Consider the following 22,335-nt stretch of genomic DNA (forward strand, 5'->3'; position numbering starts at 1 on the left):
GCAGTTGCTTTTTTTCTCTGTATACTTTTATTTCAATAAAAAGAAAGTTGGAAAAAAAAGATAGTTGTATTTCATAACTTATGACACGTCTCAAAAGTGGATCAGAAAGAATGCATTATTTTACGACAGTTTGCTGGGCACCTTGAGTCACAGCTACCCTGGTGTTTAGCCGTTTGTAAGGCATGAAAGTGGACAAGCTATAAAACGGTAAATAAATTCTGTATGGTTGTACAAATAGTGAAGGTTATATTTGATTGTGTTTTGCTGTCACTTCTCAGGGATGGTTCATTTTCCACTAAGGATCTCCGTGCAGAGGCAGAGAAGATCAGGTATGCTTCAGAGAATGACTTTGTGGTCAGTCTGCTTGGGATAGTGGAAAACCCTCCTTGTTTAGTAATGAAGCTGATGAAGTATGGGAGCTTGGGCACACTAATAGAAAACGTGAAAAATGAAATACCCTATCCCTTAAGATACCGCATCCTTCATGAAGTGGCAATAGGGATGAACTGGCTTCATTCTCTTACTCCTCCATTATTACATCTGGACCTCAAGCCAACAAATGTACTTCTAGATGATGCACTTCACCCAAAGGTGAGACTACTTGGTTATATATTAAGTATTGCAATGCTGTTCTGATGGTTACTGCACTATATGTATGATCCAAACTCATGCAATGATCCTGTGCTAGGGATCACATTACAGTTATGCAGACTATTTAGTGGATTAGTTTAATGTTTAGGAATGATCCCATTCCAGACCGCCAGAAAGTAAACGTATGGATATAATTCCAAGATCCTCACCAGGGGCATAACTACAGGGGAGCAGTCTCTGCAACCGCAGGGGGGCCCAGAGCTGTAAGTGGGCCCCAACTACTACTTCGCTCCCTACGACAGAGGCATCCAATCTTCAGATCAGGTTTAGCTACACTTGTTATGGGTGTAAAGATTATGAAATCCACACTTGTTTTATGACCATTGCAAGATGAGCTCCAAGGCTGTGAGAGTCACTAGGGGTAGGCAGGGGAAATGGTGCGAACATTGGGGGGCCCCATGATTTGTAGTCACGCCCCTGATCCTCACCTCACATGTACAATGAGACCCTACATAAGAATCCTAATTAAAATATCAAGTGCATTGTCTAAATGGTTCTGCAGTCTTTCTATATAAAAGAAAATCTCACACATCCACCTTTACACCTGATTGTAGTTTAAACTAGTCGTTTGAACGGCTTAAAGTGCAAACAACAAGTCGTTCAGACATCGTGTACACACTGACCAACAAAGCGGCTGATATGCTAATATACCCAATTTACATGTCGTTTAACCAACTTGATAAAGGACAATGGACTGGATAGAACAATGGACTAAATTAAATGACTGATCAAAAGACTTGTTGTTTGAATGTCTATTAGTTGGACAATTGACTTGAAGTCGTTTGTACACACCTACGGACCTGACAATCGTTTGAACAATAGTTGGTCCAACGGATTCGCTGAGTGGATTGGGCAAACCGGCTGTTATCAGCTCAACTGCGCATACACATGTCCAACTTGTCATTCAAACGACAAGTCGGACAACAAGTTGGTCGAAAAAGTTGCGTGTACGTACCTTAAGGGTCAGAGCAAACTGCCGTGCTGCTGATCGCACATCAATTCTAATGTAGTTTAGCGGATATGTTCTATATGATGTGTTCTCTGCATGGACTTATGATAGTCCATAGACTTAATTACAGAATTTCATACCATTATTCACATTGGTATTATTCAAGATGCTGAACATTTCTCTTCTGTAGTAATCTAAAAATTTGCGTGAAAAAATGCGTTAACCTCCTTGGCGTTCTGATTCTTTCTAGATTTTAGGGTCTAAAAGTGGTGCAATTTTTTCCATGAACATTTGCTGTAATCTTTTAGGCTGTAATTCTTAGGGATACCTTACTAATAACAAGGCAAATAATTTTGGTATTAATACACCATTATAGCTACTTTTTCCAGTGCAATACAGCGCAATACTGTAACAAAAACTCACTTACATTTTATTACTGTATAACATAATACATTTATTCAATTCATTTTTTTGCAGTTCTGCTGCATAATTCAATCATATACCGTACGGTAAAAAAATTTTTGCAGGAAATAATAATGCAAACAACCAAAACACAAAAATTCATACTTTTTGCATGAACAAATAATGCAAATAAAAAAACATGCAGAATTACTCCTATATACAATACAGATTTTTTTGGATGCTAAAAAAAAAAATGAAAAAAATTAGTACACATCCCTGGTATGATAAATTTTGAAGCAGGGGACTGCACATAGTCCAACATCGCAGTCAGGACAGTGGTACCTGGTCTCCCTGCGGATTTTTTTGCCACTGTCATCTGTTTTTGAGCAGCACACCACACACATCCTTGTGGGTGCAGCCTTTTTTGCAGTTGGTGGGACATGCTCCACAAAGTGGCGGCCAGTGAGGCGCTCCGGGTTGACCACCCCAACAGCACGGCGTCCAGGTCTCCTTACAGCCACTGATGGCATGTGATGTTTCATAAGGATAGACTCCACCACTCTCCAGATAAAGTCTGCGTGATGCCCAGGGTGGTCGCTGTATTTCTGGAACAAAACGTAACTGTTCCATAGGCACTGCTCCAAGAGATGGCGGAAGATTTTTTTATAATATTTCTTCTGCTGCTTTCTCATAGCCGGGTAAAATGTTGTCTCTTGGTCTGCCTTGTCAACGCCTCCCATCGTGTGATTATAATCCATAACAACCTGTGGCTTTGGGATATCTTTGCCACCTCTTGTGTGTACTACAGTAGTTGAGGCGTTATGGACGGTACTCATGAGACAGACATCTTTTTTGTCTCTCCAACGCAAGGCCATCATCTTGCCTTTTTGCCAGGCAACAATCTCCCCAGGCCTGAGTTTTTTAGAGGCAAAAGATGACGGCAAGTTGCGACGATTAGGCCTTACAGTTCCGTAACAGTCGGTCTTGTTCTGTACAAGAAGTTCACACAATTCTGGTGATGTATAAAAATTATCAGTAGTTACGCAGTAACCCTGGTCCAGCAACGGCTCCATAAGTGTTAGAACGGATGATGTTGCCATGCCGTAGTTGCTGAAGGTCTGGCTGAAACGGGTACCCTTGCCTGTATACAATACAGAGTTCCATATATAGCCGGAAGATGATTCGCAAAGTCTATAAGACTTTAGGCCAAATCGTGCCCTTTTTGAGGCTATATATTGGATCCAGCTTAGTCTCCCTTTATAGGCCATCAAGCTCTCATCCACGCTGATATCCCTTTCTGGCACATAGGTCTCTCGGAAGTTCCTTTGGATGAGCTGGTAAACATCCCATATTTTTCGGAGTTTTGGGGCAGGATGAGAACTTTCATCATACTCCTCATTATTCGCGAAGTGTAAAAACTTCATTATTAGCGAAAACCTGCATTCAGACATCACTGTGCCAAAAAACGGAGTGGCAAGTAAGCGGTTGGTGCTCCAGTACCATTTCTGGACTGGTTTACCCACCACTCCTTGAAGGATGATCAGTCCCAGAAACAACCACAATTCATCTGAGGTTACTGGTTCCCACTTACGGTTTCGCGACAGCCTCAGATGTGGAGTCGCCAACTGCTGCTCCGCGTATGTGTTGGTCTCCATGACAATTTTATCAATGACATCATCGGTCAGGAATAACGCCAAGAACGCCAAGGGGTCGTCGCGGTCCACGTCCACTTTCAATCCTGCCGCGCCAATGAAGGGAAATCTTGGCGGTGCTGCCTGAGGTGTGCTGCAGTCAAGAGGGCACCAAGTGCGCACATTGCTGATATCAAGCAGCGAGTCGTCACTGTCAGTGTCACTGTCAGATGAGGAACTTTTCCAGCTTTCGCTGTCACTCTCATCAAGCTGTTCCGAATCACTGTCGCTGTTTTCAAGCTGCTGTAAAACAGCTTTTTGGGTACACAGACGCTTGGACGTCATGGTGGATGCTGTGAAAATCGCACTGGCAGAAGGACTATCTCACTGGACAAACTTCCACAGATAACTCTGAGGTAAGTATGTATCTATTTGTGTGCTAATTTATTCAAAGCTTTATTGACACATTGTACTTGTTTGTGACATGTGCTGTGTGTGTAACTTTATTTATTTTTTTTCACTGTAACTTTATTTTTTTCAGGTGGGGTAAACACTCCCCCCCCCCCCCCCCCCCCGACGATCATCACGCTGCACACACCACTGATGATACGCCGGAGGGGACAGAGTAGGTGAAGCGCTGCTCATTACAGCAGCAGGGGGCAGGACAGGGGGTAGAACTTGGGCAGAGGAGAGGAGGGGGAAGCGCTGCTCATCACAGCAGCAGGAGGGGCAGAACCTGGGAGGGGACATGCTGGGATGTGCCCGCACATCGGGCTGGACATGGGAGGGAGGCAGAACTTGGGCAGAGGAGAGGAGGGGGAAGCGCTGCTCATCACTGCAGCAGAAGCGGCAGAACGTGGAGGGGACATGCTGGGATGTGCCCGCACATCGGGCTGGACATGGGAGGGAGGCAGAACTTGGGCAGAGGAGAGGAGGGGGAAGCGCTGCTCATCACTGCAGCAGAAGCGGCAGAACGTGGAGGGGACATGCTGGGATGTGCCCGCACATCGGGCTGGACATGGGAGGGAGGCAGAACTTGGGGAGAGGAGAGGAGGGGGAAGCGCTGCTCATCACAGCAGCAGGCGGGACAGAACGTGGGAGGGGACACGCCAGGAAGCTCCGCACATCGGGCCGGACATGAGAGGCTGATCTAGTCCTGGAGCGCACCGCAGAAGCCCAGGATCTCTGCGCAGAGTGCGCAGACTGCAAAATGTGAGTCACCACGACCCAGGCTCGGGATCAACGATAATAGCAGCTTTTCTTTACCCCGAGCCTGGGTCGGGAAAACCGGCAGGGGGATTAAAGGAAGTCGTAAGTGATTCCATTTTTGGAGTCAACGTAGTTTCAGCTAGACACCTTTTTGTGTCCATCACTTCTGCAGTGTGAAGGCTAGTGCACACCAAAAAACGGTAAGCATAATCGCAAACACTTAGCAATTTGCAGTAGCGATTCTGGGCATGTGCCTAGGGATTTCCTGTGTATGCCTAGCGATTTTGGAGCATTTTGTTGTAGTGATTTTGTAATTCTTGTAAACTTTGATCTGGAACAGCTTTGGGCAAAAACGCTTTGAAAAATTACTCTGTTCACCGCTTTTTAGAGCGATTTTTCGTGTTTGGGCAAAAAAAACACATTGCTCTGGTGTGATCAATCCCATACAAACGGGTGCATATTATTACAGCGCAGAGCGAGACGAATGGCGGCTCTCCCTGCTGCCGCTAAACTCCCTGGCGGCGTTAAATACTATTCCCTCTCCAAGTTGTCACAATTCAGAGGGAGATGTAATTCAGGGTCTGGCAACCGCTGGAGCCCCGAATTCCCGTTACGCGCTCAGCATAGCATGCTGCTATAATGATGCCCAGCTTCGACGCCATGTACTGAAATGAACTGCTTCGCATACAAACACAGTAGCCAATCGCTTTTTGAAGCGCTAGTGATTTTAAAAGTGCTCAGAAGCACTCTTGCTGTGCACCAGCCCTAACATTTTCAGTTCTAATATGGCTGAGAAGATTCCTAGGCATTTAATGAGTACAGGTAATAAACTTCACCTCAATCAACAGTGTAACTAATTCATACTATTATTTCCAATGGCGTTATACCAGGGGAGCAGAACCTGAAGTTTCAAGAGGTCCTGAGTCTGAGAGGGTCCAATTTTCAGCCCTTTGGCCTCTACCTGCACTTCTCCAGTTGCTACTGTTCCAACTATTCCTTACCCTCCCCTTAATATTACCTTGTACAGTGTCGGTCCATATATGGTGGCTGTATAGAGTACTAGTTAATGTCTGCTATTATTGTGGTTGCACTATTATTGAGGGTGGGGAAAAGTTATATGATGGCTGCACTAATTATGGGAGGGGGAAGCAGACTGTGATATGGTGGCTGCACTGTTGAGGAGTGAGGGTGACATGGTAATTGCACTTGGACAAGTAATAGGGGGGTACATGGGGGTCCCACAGGTTTACAGCAGAGCCCTATGATTTGTGGATACATCCCTGGATATTATGTGCTTGATTGAAGGTTTGTATTATTTCCAAAACCTATAGATCACAAAACTACATTCTATGTTGTTGCCAAATGCCACGCATGACCCCTTATCAACATACCAGACTGTTTTACCATGTTTGGCTACAGATTTTGGAGACAGTACACACCGCCAGCCTGGCACTTAAAATGGACCTGAACTCTTGCATGGGACAGAAGGAATACATAAGAGAAATGCACCCTGTATGTGTTTAGAGAGTTTAGCCTGTCTAATTCCCCATTCATCTGTGACTAATCACAAGTGCTATTTGATTTCTCAGCTGCGTCAGCTCAGGAATCTTGTCAGTCCTGGTCAGAGCAGCTAATTTGTAAACACAGGATGTTAACCCTATGTCTGCTTCCATGAAAGCAGGAAGTAGACACACTGCAGGTTTATTGCAGGATTTGTATCAGCTGTAACAAATAAATGTTTTTGCTTTAAAGGTTATTGTGCTGTTGCTTATCTTTTGGAGCAGAGAGAAAGTTCTGAGTTCAGGTCCACTGAGGGCGAAATGCATTAGCGAAGCCGCTGCTGGCATGTGACCTGGAGTGAGGAGACTGTTGGGTGAACCCTGCGTGGCGGGATCAGGACACTGAGGCCTAGTTTATGGGTCTGGTGACTGTTGGGCAGTCGGACTGCGTGCTGGATAGGGATGCTCGTCGGATTCCGCGGAATTGAGATTTCAGCGATTCCGGTCGGAAAATGGCAATCCCGTTCTGGTGAGCCGGAACAGAAAAGCTATAGCGCTAATCGGAAATAAAGGAATCTCTATGCGGAATTCCATCGGAATTTAAACAGAAGCGTGTAAAAGCTGCATTAGCCAATCAGAAGGATCGGAAGGGGATAGACCCATCAAAGAAGCTTCAAACATGATGATTTCAGCATTAAAAAATTGAATTTCTGCACCAATTAGAGTCTTAACAAAAACCAACCAATCCTACGTTAGCAACCAGCTCCTAGATACCTATCATTAGCTATCCCACCCATTTTGTATATAAGAGAGGTGTGACAGTCACGAAAGCTTGTCTGTTTCAGTCTGGTGTTGGAGAGAGGAGAGACAGACCCATATTAGTTGTTTCAACATAAAACAAAAGTCTTTTTAAAGACTGTGAGAGAGAATTAGATTGAGTGTGAGCTATTAGTAGTAGTAGCTAGGTGTATTTGTGAGAGAGTGACAGTAGATTGTTAGTTTGAGTGATAGATTGTAGTGTAGTGTACTAGTAGATGCTGTGTGGAGAGGGTTAGACAGAGCCAGCCAGGCCGCAGGCTTAGTGCTTGACAGAGTGAGAGAGTTAGGTGGTGATTGATTAGTTTAGTGTAGTGCAAGTTTTGTTGTTTTCTAAGTTCATTTTTTTTTTGTTTTCTTTCTTTTGTTTTTGATTTATTTTCTTTATTTATTTTACTTTGGTTCTGTCGCTCATACCCCTTCCCCAATAAAGTTTTTGGCCCCAAAGCAATGGAGCGAGAGCAGCAGCAATTTCCTGCTGCTCCTAAAAGAAAATGGGGGGATGGTGGTGTTGGTGGATCACGTCAAGTACGTGTTCAGGTTGAGGGTGGCAGCAGCAGCAGGAAGCGTCCCTGCCTGTTCAGAGATGTCTTCCCTCTGTTCGCACGCATGAAAATTTTGACAGAGCAGCAGGCGAACAGAGTTGTTGATTATTTAGATCAGGAACCCTCTACCCAGTCTGAGGAACTTGAAGCTAGTGGCAGCAGCACCAGTAGTGGCCAGGTTCCTCATGACCAGAACCCGACCGCAGCTGCTTCTCTTGACGAGGTTTCTTACTCCTAGTACTCTCCTCCAGAATTAAAGCACACCTATGTTGATCAGAGAGATGTGCAGAAGGATTGGGAGGAGGCATTGGAGGAGACCATGGGACCAAGGTCCCATGAAGTGGTGGGTTCTGTGGTGACAAAAATGGCCCTTGTGTTTTCTTCATCCAGTAGTAATCCATCACAACTGGGAGCTTGTGTCACCACCAATCTACATCACCACCAGTCAACTACAGAGGTGTTTCGTGGCCAAGTGGAGGGTCCAGAAGAGTCACTTATGAGTTCCAGTGATTTAGTTGAACTGGATGATGTTTTGGATGATGAGGCGGCTGATCCACCGTGGTTGCCATCTGGTGGGTTAGGCACTAGTAGGCGTGAGCAGCATGGAGAAACAGAGCAGATGGCTGGCCAGCAGCCTGCAAGTGCTTTCCCGTCTGTCAGTACCCACCAGTCCAATGCTGAGCATCGACTTGCTTGAACAGGTCGCACCACTGCTCCACGTGCACGCACGTCCCCTGCATGGAATTATTTTACTGTTCTGGAAGAGGATGAATCCAGTGCAGTCGGTTCTGTGTGCCGTAAATCGGTGAGCAGAGGCAAATCGGGCACCGGGTTCGGCACTTCAGGGCTGATAAGGCATCTGCGCAACCACCAGAGATGGGAGTTTGAATATGTAAAGAATTACAATAAGATGGGTGGAGGAAAAGCGGCAGCAACAGGCCCCTCCTCTTCTTTTTCTAGTCGTCCTGTCCCTATCCAACCTGCTCAGTCCCATTCTAGTTCAAATCCCTCTGCATGCCAGGCTGGAAGAGGACTCCAGACCCCGGCAAGCACCTCATCATCACCCTTGGTTTCCTCTGAGTCACCAGTGTTCCATCGTCAGGCCTCTGTGCCAGAAATATTGCAGAGGAAGCGGATGCTCCCTGCAACTGATCCGTTTGTTGTGAAAAATAATGCGCTCCCGGCGAGGCTGTTGGGCCAACAGCTGCTGCCCTACCAGTTTGTGGACTGTGCCCCCTTCCGCAGACTGATGAACAGTGTTGCTCCACAATGGCGGATCCCCAGCCAACATGATTTTGCTAGGAATGCTATCCCTGCCCTTTACCAGCACTGTGGAGTGTGTCGGCCGATCTATGGATCACGCTGTCGGTGCAAGGTGCACTTCACTATGGATGGCTGGAGCAGCAGGCATGGGCAGGCAAAGTATCTAACTTTTACCGCCCATTGGGTCACCCTCCATGGTGCTGCTGAGGAGGGTGCAAGATCTGGGGCATCTCAGCTGGTGGTGCCGCCACGTGGGTTGAAGGGGAGGCCTGTTCTACTTCCCTCTGCTACCTGTTCTGTCCAAGGCCAGTCCGCCGTTGCCGAGGCTCCCAGCAAGTGGTCCCGCTCCTACACTGGTCTGCAGCACCATTGATGCCAAGCAGTGCTGCAGCTCGAATCCATGGACGAGAACAAGCAAACCGGATCTGTAATCCTTGCAGCCTTACAGGATCAGATTCGGCAGTGGCTTTTCCCCTGAAAACTGGACACAGGTGTAGTGGTGTCTGAAAATGGTGCCAACATGCTGGCCACCATTTCTGAAGGTGGCTACACTCACTTACCTTGCTTGGCCCACGTCTTCAACCTTGTAGTCCAGAAATTTCTATGAACTTTTGATGGGTTGCCTCAGCACGAAAAGTGTCAGCCCACATCCGTCGCCCCGCAACCGCCACCGCAGCCTTGAAACTGCTGCAGCGCCGCCATAGCCTGCCGCAGCACAGGCTTATTTCTGATTGTCCGATGCGGTGAAACTCCACCCTCCACATGCTGGAGAGGTTGTGGGAGCAGCGAATGGCGGTCAGGTTATACCTGTCTCAGACATCTTCCTCCAGAACAGGGCCACTGGACTACATTACTGGGGACCAGTGGCAGCTGATTGGACAGGTCTGTAAAGTGTTGGAGCCGTTTGAGCAGGCAACAAAATTGGTCAGTGAGGAGCACTGCAGCATATCAGAAGTGCTCCTTGTTATGTTCATGCTGGACAAGGCTCTTGACAAAGTGCTCGGACAAGGGGAGGAAGCCCTACTGAAGTGAAGTGAAGTCAAGTGGGGGAGTGAGTGAGCATGCTCAAGTCCTGGATGAGGAGGCAGAGCTTGTAGAAGCTGAAGAGCCCATTGTCCGGGGGTGGGAAGAAGATTCTGATGATGTGGAGCTGGAACATGACGACAGTTCTGACAACCAGGAAGAGGTGATTAATGGCAGACATCTCTTCCCTAAGGCTGCGCATATGATCCAGTGCCTCTGTATGGACTCCCGGATCAAAACTCTAAAATCAAGACTCGAAATGTGGGTGGCCACCATCTTAGATCCCCGGTGCAAGGGGAAAATGCGGCAATTCATACCTCCCTCTCAAGCAGACGCCAGGATGAGCCAAATCCGGGATGCCCTTCTTCGTTGGGTAGAAGAAGAGTTTCCTGCACCTGTATCCTGGGCCCAAGCTACCAAGCCTCATCATACTCAGCAAGGGTCTGGTGGTCCCACTCCCAGCAGCAGCACCAATAGCCAATCTGTGAACCTGCTGAGTATGTTGAAGGAATTTTATCAGCCAATGCCAGATACTACTTCTAGCAGCAGCACCACCAGCGGGCAAAGTAGTCAACGCCAGCGGCTGGCCCGTATGGTGAATGATTACTTGGGGGTCAGCCAGTGCTCCAGACAATATGGTGAGTAATGATGACCCTATGGAGTATTGGACAAAACAACTGGATACCTGGCCTGAACTCGCTCAGTATGCACTGGAGGTTCTTGCATGCCCCGCCGCCAGTGTTCTTTCTGAGCGAGTATTTAGTGCTGCAGGTGGGGTGGTCACCGACCAACAGACCCGTCTGTCCACAGACAATGTGGACATACTAACGTTCATGAAAATGAACGAGTCATGGAACAGTGATAATTACAAGGCCCCTCTCACTGATTCACGCTGAAAATTGGACAGACTAAATTAAAATTTTGCTGTTATGACTGCTGTGGAACCACCTCTAGGTCCCATGGCCTACGACAACTCCTGCTGCTCCAAAAAAAAAAAAAAAATGTAATCAGGATTGTGATTCAGCCACCACTAAAGCCAAAGTTTTCAGCAGGACTGCCAGGGAACTGGTATTTGTTTAAAAGGAAACATCCATTAGGTTCACTTTAACATTGTGGAAATGGTTCCGCCGGAATGCGGCATTCCGCAGAATACCGCGGGGATCCGCCGAAATGTAGCGGTTATGGAATTTCGTTACCGTGGAATCCGGAATTTCCACGATATCAAAAATCGCCTGTTCCGATCATCCCTAGTGCTGGACACAGTGAGGATTTTGGCTGTGGAGTTCAGGTCACACAAGCAACGATTCCACGCCAACCATTGCTGCTTAAGCATCCGACGTACATACCGCCGCAACCAGCTGAATAAAATGGCAAAGTTGTCCAGTGAGGAGTGAAAATTGAAAGTCTTTCCTCGCATCAACGCTGGTTTGCACGCAGAGGGATCACCCATGAAGATGCTATATGAACAGGTCGTATGCTTTTTATTCTTCATGTCTATACATACCTCTGCCAACCTTTTGTGGATTACAAACTATATGGATCATTAGGAGTTGCCATAAATGACTAACATTATCCCTGGCTTGAAGGCCAGTTGGACTTGGCTTTCTGGATTTTTATGGAACAGATATATTTTTAGGAATTGATTGTGCACAATCCCTTTTTTTCTGGCCAAGAACTTTATTTATACAAGTTTTCTAGAGATTGGAATACGGTGGATCCACGCACTTATATTTATTGTTAGCTAGTTGGTTGGCTCTCTAGAATAGTCCATGGTATCCATGGTGGGGATTAAGGTTAGGCAATATCCTTTGTTAGGTAGTGCTATATGTTTGTATTGTCATGTATCGAGATATATGCAACCATACCCATAATTATGTTGGGAGTTAAGACCACTGGCCAGAAGCAAAATACCTGTAATCCGTCATTAATTAGAAATTATGAAGCCCACTCAGTAGGAGTGGTGAAACGTCTACTAGAAAAGAAATCGTTGTCCAGCTGACGCTACATTCTCTTATTATTTGGATATATCTGAGTAAAGGTTATGTTCAACAATGCCTTTTTGTGATAGGACTGTGTGTTTGTCACTGGCTTCCACTTGACTGGTAAATCACTGGCATGACTGGCGCTGATATGAAATCGCCTTTGAGGTCTGCTGATGACTGGAACATTTTTGCTTCAGTAATTTCAGTGAATGGTCAGTGAGGGCTTGTACACAGCAATGAAAGCTCTTCAGCAGTTGCTGAAAGGCCCTCAGCATGCCTCTTGCCAACAGCTGTTAATGTAGGAAACCATGTACTCTTTCCTTCACAATCATACATGGAAAGGGAAAATGGCCATGAAAAGCATACAGCACTTGATAGTTTGCTGATAACAGGTTCAGTGGTTTATCAAATTGTTATGAGCAGAAAGAGCCCTGGCTGAAAAGCAACCTTTGTGTTATTACTGCAAGATGAACAGAGGTGCCAGAAAAGTAAAAACAATCTTAAAATAGTTAAAAAATGCTTGGAAGGCAGTGGTGGACTTACCTCCTATAAGCAGACACTAGATACTGTCAATTATTTAAACATACGATTTATTGGCATACTCCACGATAAGTTGCAACGCATTTCGCAGGCGTAACCCTGCTTCCTCAGGCAATAAAAATGGAGGAGCAGACAACAGTACAAGGTTCAGTAAACGCCAGGCGCCTCTGTGATTTACTGAACCGTGTACCAACAGTATGCTCCCCCATTGCCTGTGGGAGCAAGGTTACGCCTATGTTTGTGAGTATAACACGTTTATACTTTCCCATTATTCCACATTCCAGTACATACTACACTATATTGGGCTCTCAGTGTCTCTTTTTCTCTACTTTGTGCTATTAAGCTGTACTCTTACATCTGACTTCCAGGCACAACTTTTATTTTATAATTCAGTATGGAAACGCCACATCAGGGATTCCCTGTATAGTCCCCCCTCTGTCTGCACTGTCCCTGCTTCTTTCCCTGTGTCTCTGCACCCCGTGTAATTGTAGCTCAGTGTATCTTACCAAATCCACTTTGTCCGCTGGGATTGCCAACCTCTTCCCTTCCATGCGGCTGCCCCTAGTGACCGGCTTGTATTGATCGCGTCATGATGACGCAATAAACACAAACCGTTCTCTAACGCGAGCTGCTTGGAAGAGAAGAGGTTGGCAATCCTCGTGGGCAACACAGATTAGGTAAGACATGCCGATACACTGCGCTACAATTAAACGGGGAGCAAGAAAGATTGATATTTTATAAACTTTTTCCTGACAATGCTAGGGAAAAAAGTTTATAAAACATTGCTATACTGTATGTGTTTACATGCAGAAACAGTAGCATCTGCAGCTTTCAGCTGGCAGGACTGCAGCTATCATTTACAGTACTAGAATAATTGTGTAAATTCCCTCTCTGCCTATACGAGCATCTAGGCCTTAACGTATTCAATGTGGAATTTTTTCCCCAAACGTGGAACAACATGGCATAGCTTTCCTTTTTTTATGAAACATAGTTTGTATTTTTAGAGTAGACTTGTCAGATTTTATACTGTACACTGTAAACTAAGGGTAAGGCTGTGTTATCTGTCTACAGTGTTGTTTTAAATGAATATTTAAGTCATAAAAAATTATTTTAACTTACCTGGGGCTTCTTGCAGCCCCCTGGAGTCCTCCTGTGCCCACGACATCCTCCTGATCCCCTCCAACCAAGCTGTCCCATTGCCGCGAGTCTCCGGTTACTGCACATACACGGCCCGAGTCACGCGCACCCTGATCACGCTCCTGCTGGGAGTGCTCAAATTGCTAAGGTGCGTACTGCTCAGGGCCCTGCATGGGCAGTAACTGGCAACTCATGGTGACAAGCTAGCTTTGTGGGGTTGACGTTGCTGGCCACAGGGGATCAGGAGGATTCCAGGGGGCTGCAAAAAGCCCAAAGTAAGTTAAAATCTTTTTTTTTTATGACAAATATTCTTTTAATTACAAGTCTGTAGTGTTTTTGCTGCATGTACTTCCTGCGACTCAGGGTCATTTGAAGAAACGCGTAGGGCGGAGCCTGGGAGTCACGTGGGACGCATCAAGGAAGTGAAGCTAGCGGGGACTGTGCGCGTGCAGCGGGATCCGTCCGCGGCGGTGGCTGGCACCAACAGATAAGCGCTTATTGTTTTTACATTTGGTACGCATATTTTATGCTTTTTTTGGCAATAAACTTCTGAAGGTTTTTATGCTATGCGAGTCCTGCTCTTGTATTTTTAAAGGTTGGTTTTAAGGTGCTGTGCCCAGATTGGAGGGCTGATACGCTGAGACACAAGAGGGGATTCGGTGAGTGTGACCCACTAAGGGGGAGCATCCTTCCCCCCCAAGTATAGTGTTTCCGGTGGAGGCCTCTCATTGCACCCTTCTTTTGAGTGAATCACTGGGTGGTTCAGGTCATGCAGTACTGTGCTATATAAAGTTTATTTTACAGGGTGATCTTATATCTTTTACTTGGGAGCAAGCAGGATATGAGGATTGTGATCGCGGCTTTTTTTCTGAACTTGGTTAGTTACATCTAAAGTTTTACCTTTTTTCAGTGTCTCAATGGCCAATCAATGTCACTCCTGTTATGTTGGAAGCGTACTTTAAAGGCATTCGTGGTCTTCCCCACATATGCTAGTCCACAAGGGCACTGCAACATGTATGTACAATATTCTGTGTTGCAATTTTAGTAATCCCTGAGGTAATATCTCCTTCCACTCCTAGGGTCAGAAAAATACTTTTTATATCTGGCACTGACCAGACTCATATGATAATATGGCTGCCATGGGTCCTATGCCTGTTCTCAGATCAGGGTTGTAATGTACCATGAGTATAAATTGGTGTGCTACGGAGCAGTGCCCACACCTATGTGTCATATCCGTGCCAACATACTCGGTTTTTTTAGCGCGTATTGTCCTGCAGTGGCATGACCCCCTTTGGTGCGAGCCGTATGCAGTTGTGTGTAGTGGGAAACATTGTTTATGGTTGCTATGGCAGCCAGGCAACGCACCCACTACACTGACAGCGATCAGAGAGCCATGATTGGCCGTTGGTCCCCTGGCCCATACCCACCACGTGACGTTGCTCGCTTGGTGGGATGGGCTGGGCGGTTTCCACCATGATCTCCAATGCGACGTTTTGGGCGCATGCTGTAGGGGTTGGCCGGATGGTTACCACGGTGACGTGGTGTGCGACGATCTCGGCGCATAGCGGATGTGACGTAACGGAGGGCAAGCCCGCGATGGAAGTGACGCGGTTACTATGACAACAGTCACTCAGAGCGCACGATAAAAGGCTGCATTAGCCGTGGCGCGAAGCACCGATCTATTAGGTTTGAATGGGGATGGATTTCCGCCCCTATTGGCATTGACTGACACATTGGGGGTGAGTGAACACTGCCTCCGTGGGCACCTTGAACTGGCAGAGCACGATTAATCAGCTTGGATGCTTAATTGAGATGGCATGAGTTTTTGCATATACTTTGTAAATATGAAGTTTCACATATATGATGACTGTATTGTACAGATCTGCAATGTTGCTTACATGTGATGGGAGGAGTTGCTCTTTGATTGTCATGGGTGGTTATCCACCTCATAAAGTATATAGTTGATGTGCACTGATTTGGTGAATGGTTTGTTTGCACTATCTGAAGAAGGGGACCCGCTGCGGCCCCGAAACAATTGTCATTTACAAGTGCTTATGAAGCAATAAATTGAGACAACTTGCATCTCAAAATGGTGTGCTGACCTGACCTAGGCTCTTTGCCTTACTGTTGAATTCCTGGATGCTTGGGCTCAGCATTTACAGGTCACAGGACCCGCACCTTGGGTATGGTGTGCCACCTCTGCAACATAACTGTACTATATGACCCCATCTAGTGGCGTCTTTAGACACAGCTGTATCATCCTTGTGGTAGATCTGGCTATGGAGGGGTGGGGTGCTGACTTGTACTGGGGGCACATCTGGCTACTGTGAAGGGGGCTATACTGGGGAGGGGGCTTATAAGCAAGTCAATCACTTTTTCCTGGTTTCTGAGGGAAAAGTGGGTACCTCGGCTCATTGCCGGGTCGGCATATATGCGAGTATATATGGTAGTCATGTAAGGCACAAAAAATGAGAAATCTAAACGTTTATTGGTCTGCTTCCAGATTACAGATTTTGGTTTATCCAGATACACGAGTACATCTAGTTCATGTGGAGAAGGTGGAGAAATTGGTGGCACTTTAGATTACATGCCTCCTGAAGCATTTCTAGAAGGATACAGCCCAAGCGAGTCCACTGATATATACAGGTACTTACATGGCATTGTTAATTAATGTAATAATTGTTATTATAATTATGTATAAATTATATAATTATAATGTTTAGGGCATCTGGTAGAATGATTGTCCATATAGGAAAAGGTGACCACTACCATCAGTCCTGTCTCATGGCAACAGTATAGCATCCTGAGACCATTCATGTGTGAGACTGCTTCTTATCTAAGGGAGGGGGCTCACTCACAGTTTTGCCTCAAAATAAGACCAAAACATCCTCCACCAGCAACTTCTTCCAACCATCCAAGAACAGTTTGGTGAAGAACAATGACTTTTCCAAAATCATGTAGCATCGTGCCATAAGGCCATAGTGATAACTAAGTGGCTCAAAGAACAAATAAATCGGGGCCAGGAAATTCCCCAGACCAACTGAGAATATGGGATCAGTCCTCAAGAGGTGGATGGACAAACAAAAACCCGCAAATTCTGACAAACCCCAAGCATTCACTATGAAAGAATAGGTTGCCATCAGTCAGGATTTGGCCCAGAAGTTGTCTGGCAGCATGCCAGGGCGAATTGCAGAGGTCTTTAACCACTTGAGGGCCGCAGTCTCTTCACCCCTTAAGGACCAGAGCCTTTTTTTCCATTCAGACCACTGCAGCTTTAACGGTTTATTGCTCAGTCATACAACCTACTATCTAAATGAATTTTACCTCCTTTTCTTGTCACTAATACAGCTTTCTTTTTGGTGCCATTTGATTGCTGCTGCAATTTTTAGTTTTTATTATATTCATCAAAAAAAAGACATGAATTTTGTTTTTTTTTAACTTTCTGTGCTGACATTTTTCAAATAAAGTAAAATTTCTACATACATTTTTGTCCAAATTTATTGTGCTACATATCTGATAAAAAAAAAAAAAAATCAGTGTATATATATTGGTTTGGGTAAAAGTTATAGCGTTTACAAACTATGGTGCCAAAAGTGAATTTTCACATTTTGAAGCATCTCTGACTTTTCTGAGCACCTGTCATGTTTCATGAGGTGCTAAAATTCCAGGATAGTATGAATACCCCCCAAATGACCCCATTTTGGAAAGAAGACATCCCAAAGTATTCACTAAGAGGCATGGTGAGTTCATAGAAGATTTTATTTTTTGTCACAAGTTAGCGGAAAATGACACTTTGTGACAAAAAAAAAAAAAGTTTCCATTTTTGCTAACTTGTGACAAAAAAAATTAAATCTGCCACGGACTCTCCATGCCCCTCTCTGAATACTTTGGGGTGTCTACTTTCCAAAATGGGGTCATTTGTGGGGTGTGTTTACTGTCCTGGCATTTTGGGGGTGCTAAATTGGAAGCACCCCTGTAAAGCCTAAAAGTGCTCATTGGACTGTAGGCCCCTTAGTGCACCTAGGCTGCAAAAAGGGGTCACATGTGGTATCGCCGTACTCCAGAGAAATAGTATAATGTGTTTTGGGGTGTTTTTTTACACATACCCATGCTGGGTGGGAGAAATATATCTGTAAATGAGATTTTTTTCACACACAATTGTCCATTTACAGAGATATTTCTCCCACCCAGCATGGGTATGTGTAAAAATACACCCCGAAACACATTATACTACTTCTCCTGAGTATGGCGATACCACATGTGTGACACTATTTTGCAGCCTAGGTGCGCTAAGGGGCCCAACTTCCTATGAGTACCTTTAGGATTTCACAGGTCATTTTGAGGCATTTGGATTCTAGACTACTCCTCGCGGTTTAGGGCCCCTAAAATGCCAGGGCAGTATAGGAACCCCACAAGTGACCCCATTTTAGAAAGAAGACACCCCAAGGTATTCCGTTAGGAGTATGGTGAGTTCATAGAAGATTTAATTTTTTGTCACAAGTTAGCGGAAATTGATTTTTGTTTTTTTTCACAAAGTGTAATTTTCCACTAACTTGTGACAAAAAATAAAATCTTCTATGGGGTTCAACCCTCCACCCAGGGTGGACTCAATATTATGCAGGAGAACAGAGGCGCCAAGAGGATAAAAGGAAGCTAAATGAGCTTAAAAACCAAATTCTTGGTAGTGGGAGGTAGTGGTGGACTTACCTCATCCAAGTAGACACACAACGACTGTAGTAAAGACAGTCAATATATTTTATTTATGAACTCCAAATATGCAACGCGTTTCGCAGGTTTGATCCCGCTTCACCAGGCAATAACAACGGAGCAATAGCATATGTGGTCAGTAGAAGAGCCAGGCACCTCTGTGACAGAGACACAGTCCCTATCTTGTTCATTAACCGAGGACTCCCTCTGCATGACAATGCATTCCTTCAACTACAAAAAAACTTGTCAAAAAGAAATACATTTATCTCATGCTTATCACATTTTTCTTCCTTTTAGTTTTGCCATACTGTCGGCAGTAGTGCTTAGAGGAGAAGAGCCTTATCTAGGTAAGTTCAAGCCTAGTTTAACATTTTATGTTCTATTTGTTCTATATGTTGAATGACCAGCATTCTAGATCAAGCCTGTCATTTCCTATACAGCCAAACAAATATAGTGCTTTCCCCTATTGTACAAATGAAGAGCAATACATCCTTCACATATTCCATTGTTTCTTGGATTTTAGTTTAATAGTGGAAGAAATATAACAGTGAAAACTGTGGCGCAAGGACTGTATCAGACTCACATGTAGAAATTCTTATAGTGAGTGGTAGGAATAGCAGTGTTCTATATATATATTCATATTTGGAGTAGGTTTCCACCTGCTGTGTACATGCATGGACATATTTTTTTCATACCGTCTACTGGATATCCATGTGTGTGACTGAATGTAGTATATATTAGTGTCTGACAACAAGGCAGTTACCAGTAGAGCTGGTTAATGAGGTGCTAATCATTTGGAGAATATGGAAATTTTATGTTACTTTTCTGCAGCTTGGAACTAAACTGACTATTTTGATTTTATACCTGTGGCAGCATTCTCCTATCTTTCAACACAGATTTTGTTTGTTTCAGTTGAATAACCTGTTAACCAAGCAGATTTCAGTAACAGTTTTGAGACATCTTGGATCTCTGTGTTACACATTTTAGCAATATCCTTCCTATCTTCTGTGAAGACAAACTTACCAAAACTTCAGGAATTTGGCATAATTTGCTTACTGGGAAACTTGACGCTTAGCTGCCCTCTGCAGACATCAACACATGAGTCAAAGTTGTGCTTCTTGTTTAGGGTCAGTGTATGAAGCCAGCAAGTCCTGCTGCTTATACATTTGGAATATAAGGGATATCACACGGATGTATAATTTCAAGTTGCCGGCAGGATTACCTGCCAGTGAATCTGCTAGCTAAGCGCAATGTACCTGGTACTGCTTAGGATAGAATGAATTCTCATTACAAGAGAAGGTGATAGATCGGTCTTTGGAAAGGTCAGCTGTCTTGCATAGTTTCTGTACAATGCTATCTGTGGGAATAGACTTCTGGCCAACCCAAAGCTTCCTGCAGCCTTTATGCTTCATTAAGTATTTTTAAAAACCACACTCAGCATGTAAACAAAACAAATAGCCTACCTGCTTAGTAATGGCCAGGGTAACCCAGTAACAAATGTACTTTCTAACAATACATATTTTTCCCCTCAGCTTAATTTTCTAAAATAAGACGTAGCAGGAATGTACTATGCATGAGGTACCTGGGGTAAGAAAGGCCAGTAAGAGCAAGCACAGTTTCGCTCATCTCCGAGACAGTGATCGCAGCATGGAGGGTTCATTTACCTGGATGATGTCTTCTTGCCGTGACACCAGTGATGATCGTAACCAGTAATCAGTAGATCGTAATGATTATGCAAAATTTCACCTATACCTATGCGATGACACCTATACGTAATTATAAATTGTTAATGCAGTTGATTTTAAATAATCATTAGTAGTTTTGCATGAATATTTGTGTAATTTAGTGGTTAATAGCAACCCCACATACATGCTATTGTATAGTGAGTACAAGTCAAAAAAATAATTTTTTTAAAAAGACCTTTTAGTTTTTGAGAAAATCTATTTTAACCTCGAGGACCAGAGGTTTATACCCCCCTAGCGACCAGGCCATTTTTTTACAATTCGGCACTTCACAACTTTAACGGTTTATGGCTCTGTCATACAACTTAACATCCAAATATATGTAAGAGAGGAGAACCGAGAGCCCGATATAGTGTAGTAAGTAATGGCAATTGGGTGTATGGAACAAGTATAGATTTATACTCACAAACCAGGGTTACCTCCAGGCAACCACTGTATAAGCAGGTGAGGAGATTAACCTGTCCCCACTCAGGATTAAGAAGTCACTCTCTGTAGATAGGAGAAAAGGGGTATCCCCCTCCACCAGGGGTGGATATTAATAATAACGTAATGTAGAACAGAGGCGCCAAAAGGAACATTTTGGCGCCTCTGTTCTACAATACGTTACCATCCAAATGAATTTTACCTCCTTTTCTTCTCACAAATAGAGCTTTCCTTTGGTGCTATTCGATTGCTGCTGCTATTTTTAGTTGACTTCCCCTAAATTGGCCCTAGACTAAGATACATACACTACACTATACTATACATACATAGACATATGGCTTTGGCAAGGATTAGATTGTGAGCCCCTCCAAGGGACAGTTTGTGACAAGACAATATACTCTGTACAGCACTGCATATGATGTCCGTGCTATATAAATCCATTTTTAATAAATAAAACAAACAGCCCGCCAGCACCGATTGTTGGTTGGCAGGCTGATCTCTGGGGTCTGCTGTGCAGGCTGACGGGAGCGAGCAATCGTGCGAGCTCCCATCAAATCTCGTTCCCCACGAGATGACACATGCATGTGTCGCGGAGAAATGAGAGCCGTTGCCCCACCGCCATTCCACGTTAGGCGGTCGGGAAGTGGTAAAATATGCAAAGAAAAATGGTTTTTAAACTCAGAAAAAAATGACAGTTTAAAAACCATTTTTCTTAGCATTTTGTAAAAATGATTTTCTCAAAAACTACAAGAAAAAAATGTTTGACTTGTACCCACTATTCTTCTTAACATACGTAGCAATTTTGGTAGCAATAGCATGTATGGGGGGCTTTGCAATTAACTGCTAAAGCCGGCAAAAAATTACGCAACAAATTACGCAAAATTACGAATGATTACAATTACATACAAAATTCATTATGATTACAATGTGTAAATGCGAATTATGAGGCGTAACTTGTGCTCATCACTACATGGCTCTGCACTCTGTCGTGGCCCTAATCTCGGACATGAGCAGGTACAGTTTTGCTTCTCATGGAACTGCGCTCACTCATCCCTAATGGTCAGAACCCAGTAGTAGAGTTCCTGAAGGAGTTCTGCTCCTGAAGCTTAATTTGACAATTTCTGATGGTGTTTCCAATTTCATTGCCCTCTGTTTTCTGTGGCATTGAAGAATTAGGTAAATAGATTGTGAAATAAACTAGTCATCCCGCTGTAACGTCTAATCCACATGTCACTATTGGAGTGCATTGAATTATCTTTCTTTCTAATAATAATAATAATGTTGTATATCTTCTTTCTCCTGTTGGATTCAAAGAGCTTGAGAGCTGGTGCCACTAAGGGCAAACTCAGTAGGCCGTCCTGTAGTGTTGGGGAATCTAGCCCACAGGCTCCATTTTTAATTGGTAACCAGCTGTAGCAAGGATTAGAATCCTGTGTCAAAAGATGGTGTCTCTAGCTAGTACACTATCCAGCCACCCCATATATTAGCAAACCCTGACACTGTCCCCGCCCTACCTGTCAAGCCTTTGAGTGTATGCCACAAGGTTAACTAACCAGTGAGATTTGTATGAAGGTGAGATGGTAGGAAATGTTAAACTCTCTAAATGTCCAGCTGACTGTACTGTTAACAGCAGCGGTGCAGCCCTGTGCCACTCAGGTGATCTGCAGCCCTGCGCCGCCCAGGTGAACTGCAGCCCTGCGCCGCCCAGGTGAACTGCAGCCCTGCGCCGCCCAGGTGATCTGCAGCCCTGCGTCGCCCAGGTGATCTGCAGCCCTGTGTCGCCCAGGTGATCTGCAGCCCTGTGCCGCCCAGGTGA

The 22,335-nt window shown here is 44.7% G+C and overlaps 1 protein-coding gene across 1 annotated transcript in view; it reads left to right on the forward strand.

Moving 5' to 3' along the window:
* The window catches only part of RIPK3 (receptor interacting serine/threonine kinase 3), an 87,095-nt gene that overhangs the window by 26,642 nt on the left and 38,118 nt on the right, over positions 1-22,335 (forward strand). Inside the window, exons 3-5 of the mRNA XM_068271527.1 lie at positions 279-591; positions 16,151-16,293; positions 18,652-18,701. Of these exons, the coding sequence (XP_068127628.1) occupies positions 279-591; positions 16,151-16,293; positions 18,652-18,701 (506 nt within the window). The remainder of the gene's footprint in view (positions 1-278; positions 592-16,150; positions 16,294-18,651; positions 18,702-22,335) is intronic.

Source organism: Hyperolius riggenbachi, chromosome 1 (assembly GCF_040937935.1).
Source record: "Hyperolius riggenbachi isolate aHypRig1 chromosome 1, aHypRig1.pri, whole genome shotgun sequence".
NCBI lineage: Eukaryota > Metazoa > Chordata > Amphibia > Anura > Hyperoliidae > Hyperolius > Hyperolius riggenbachi.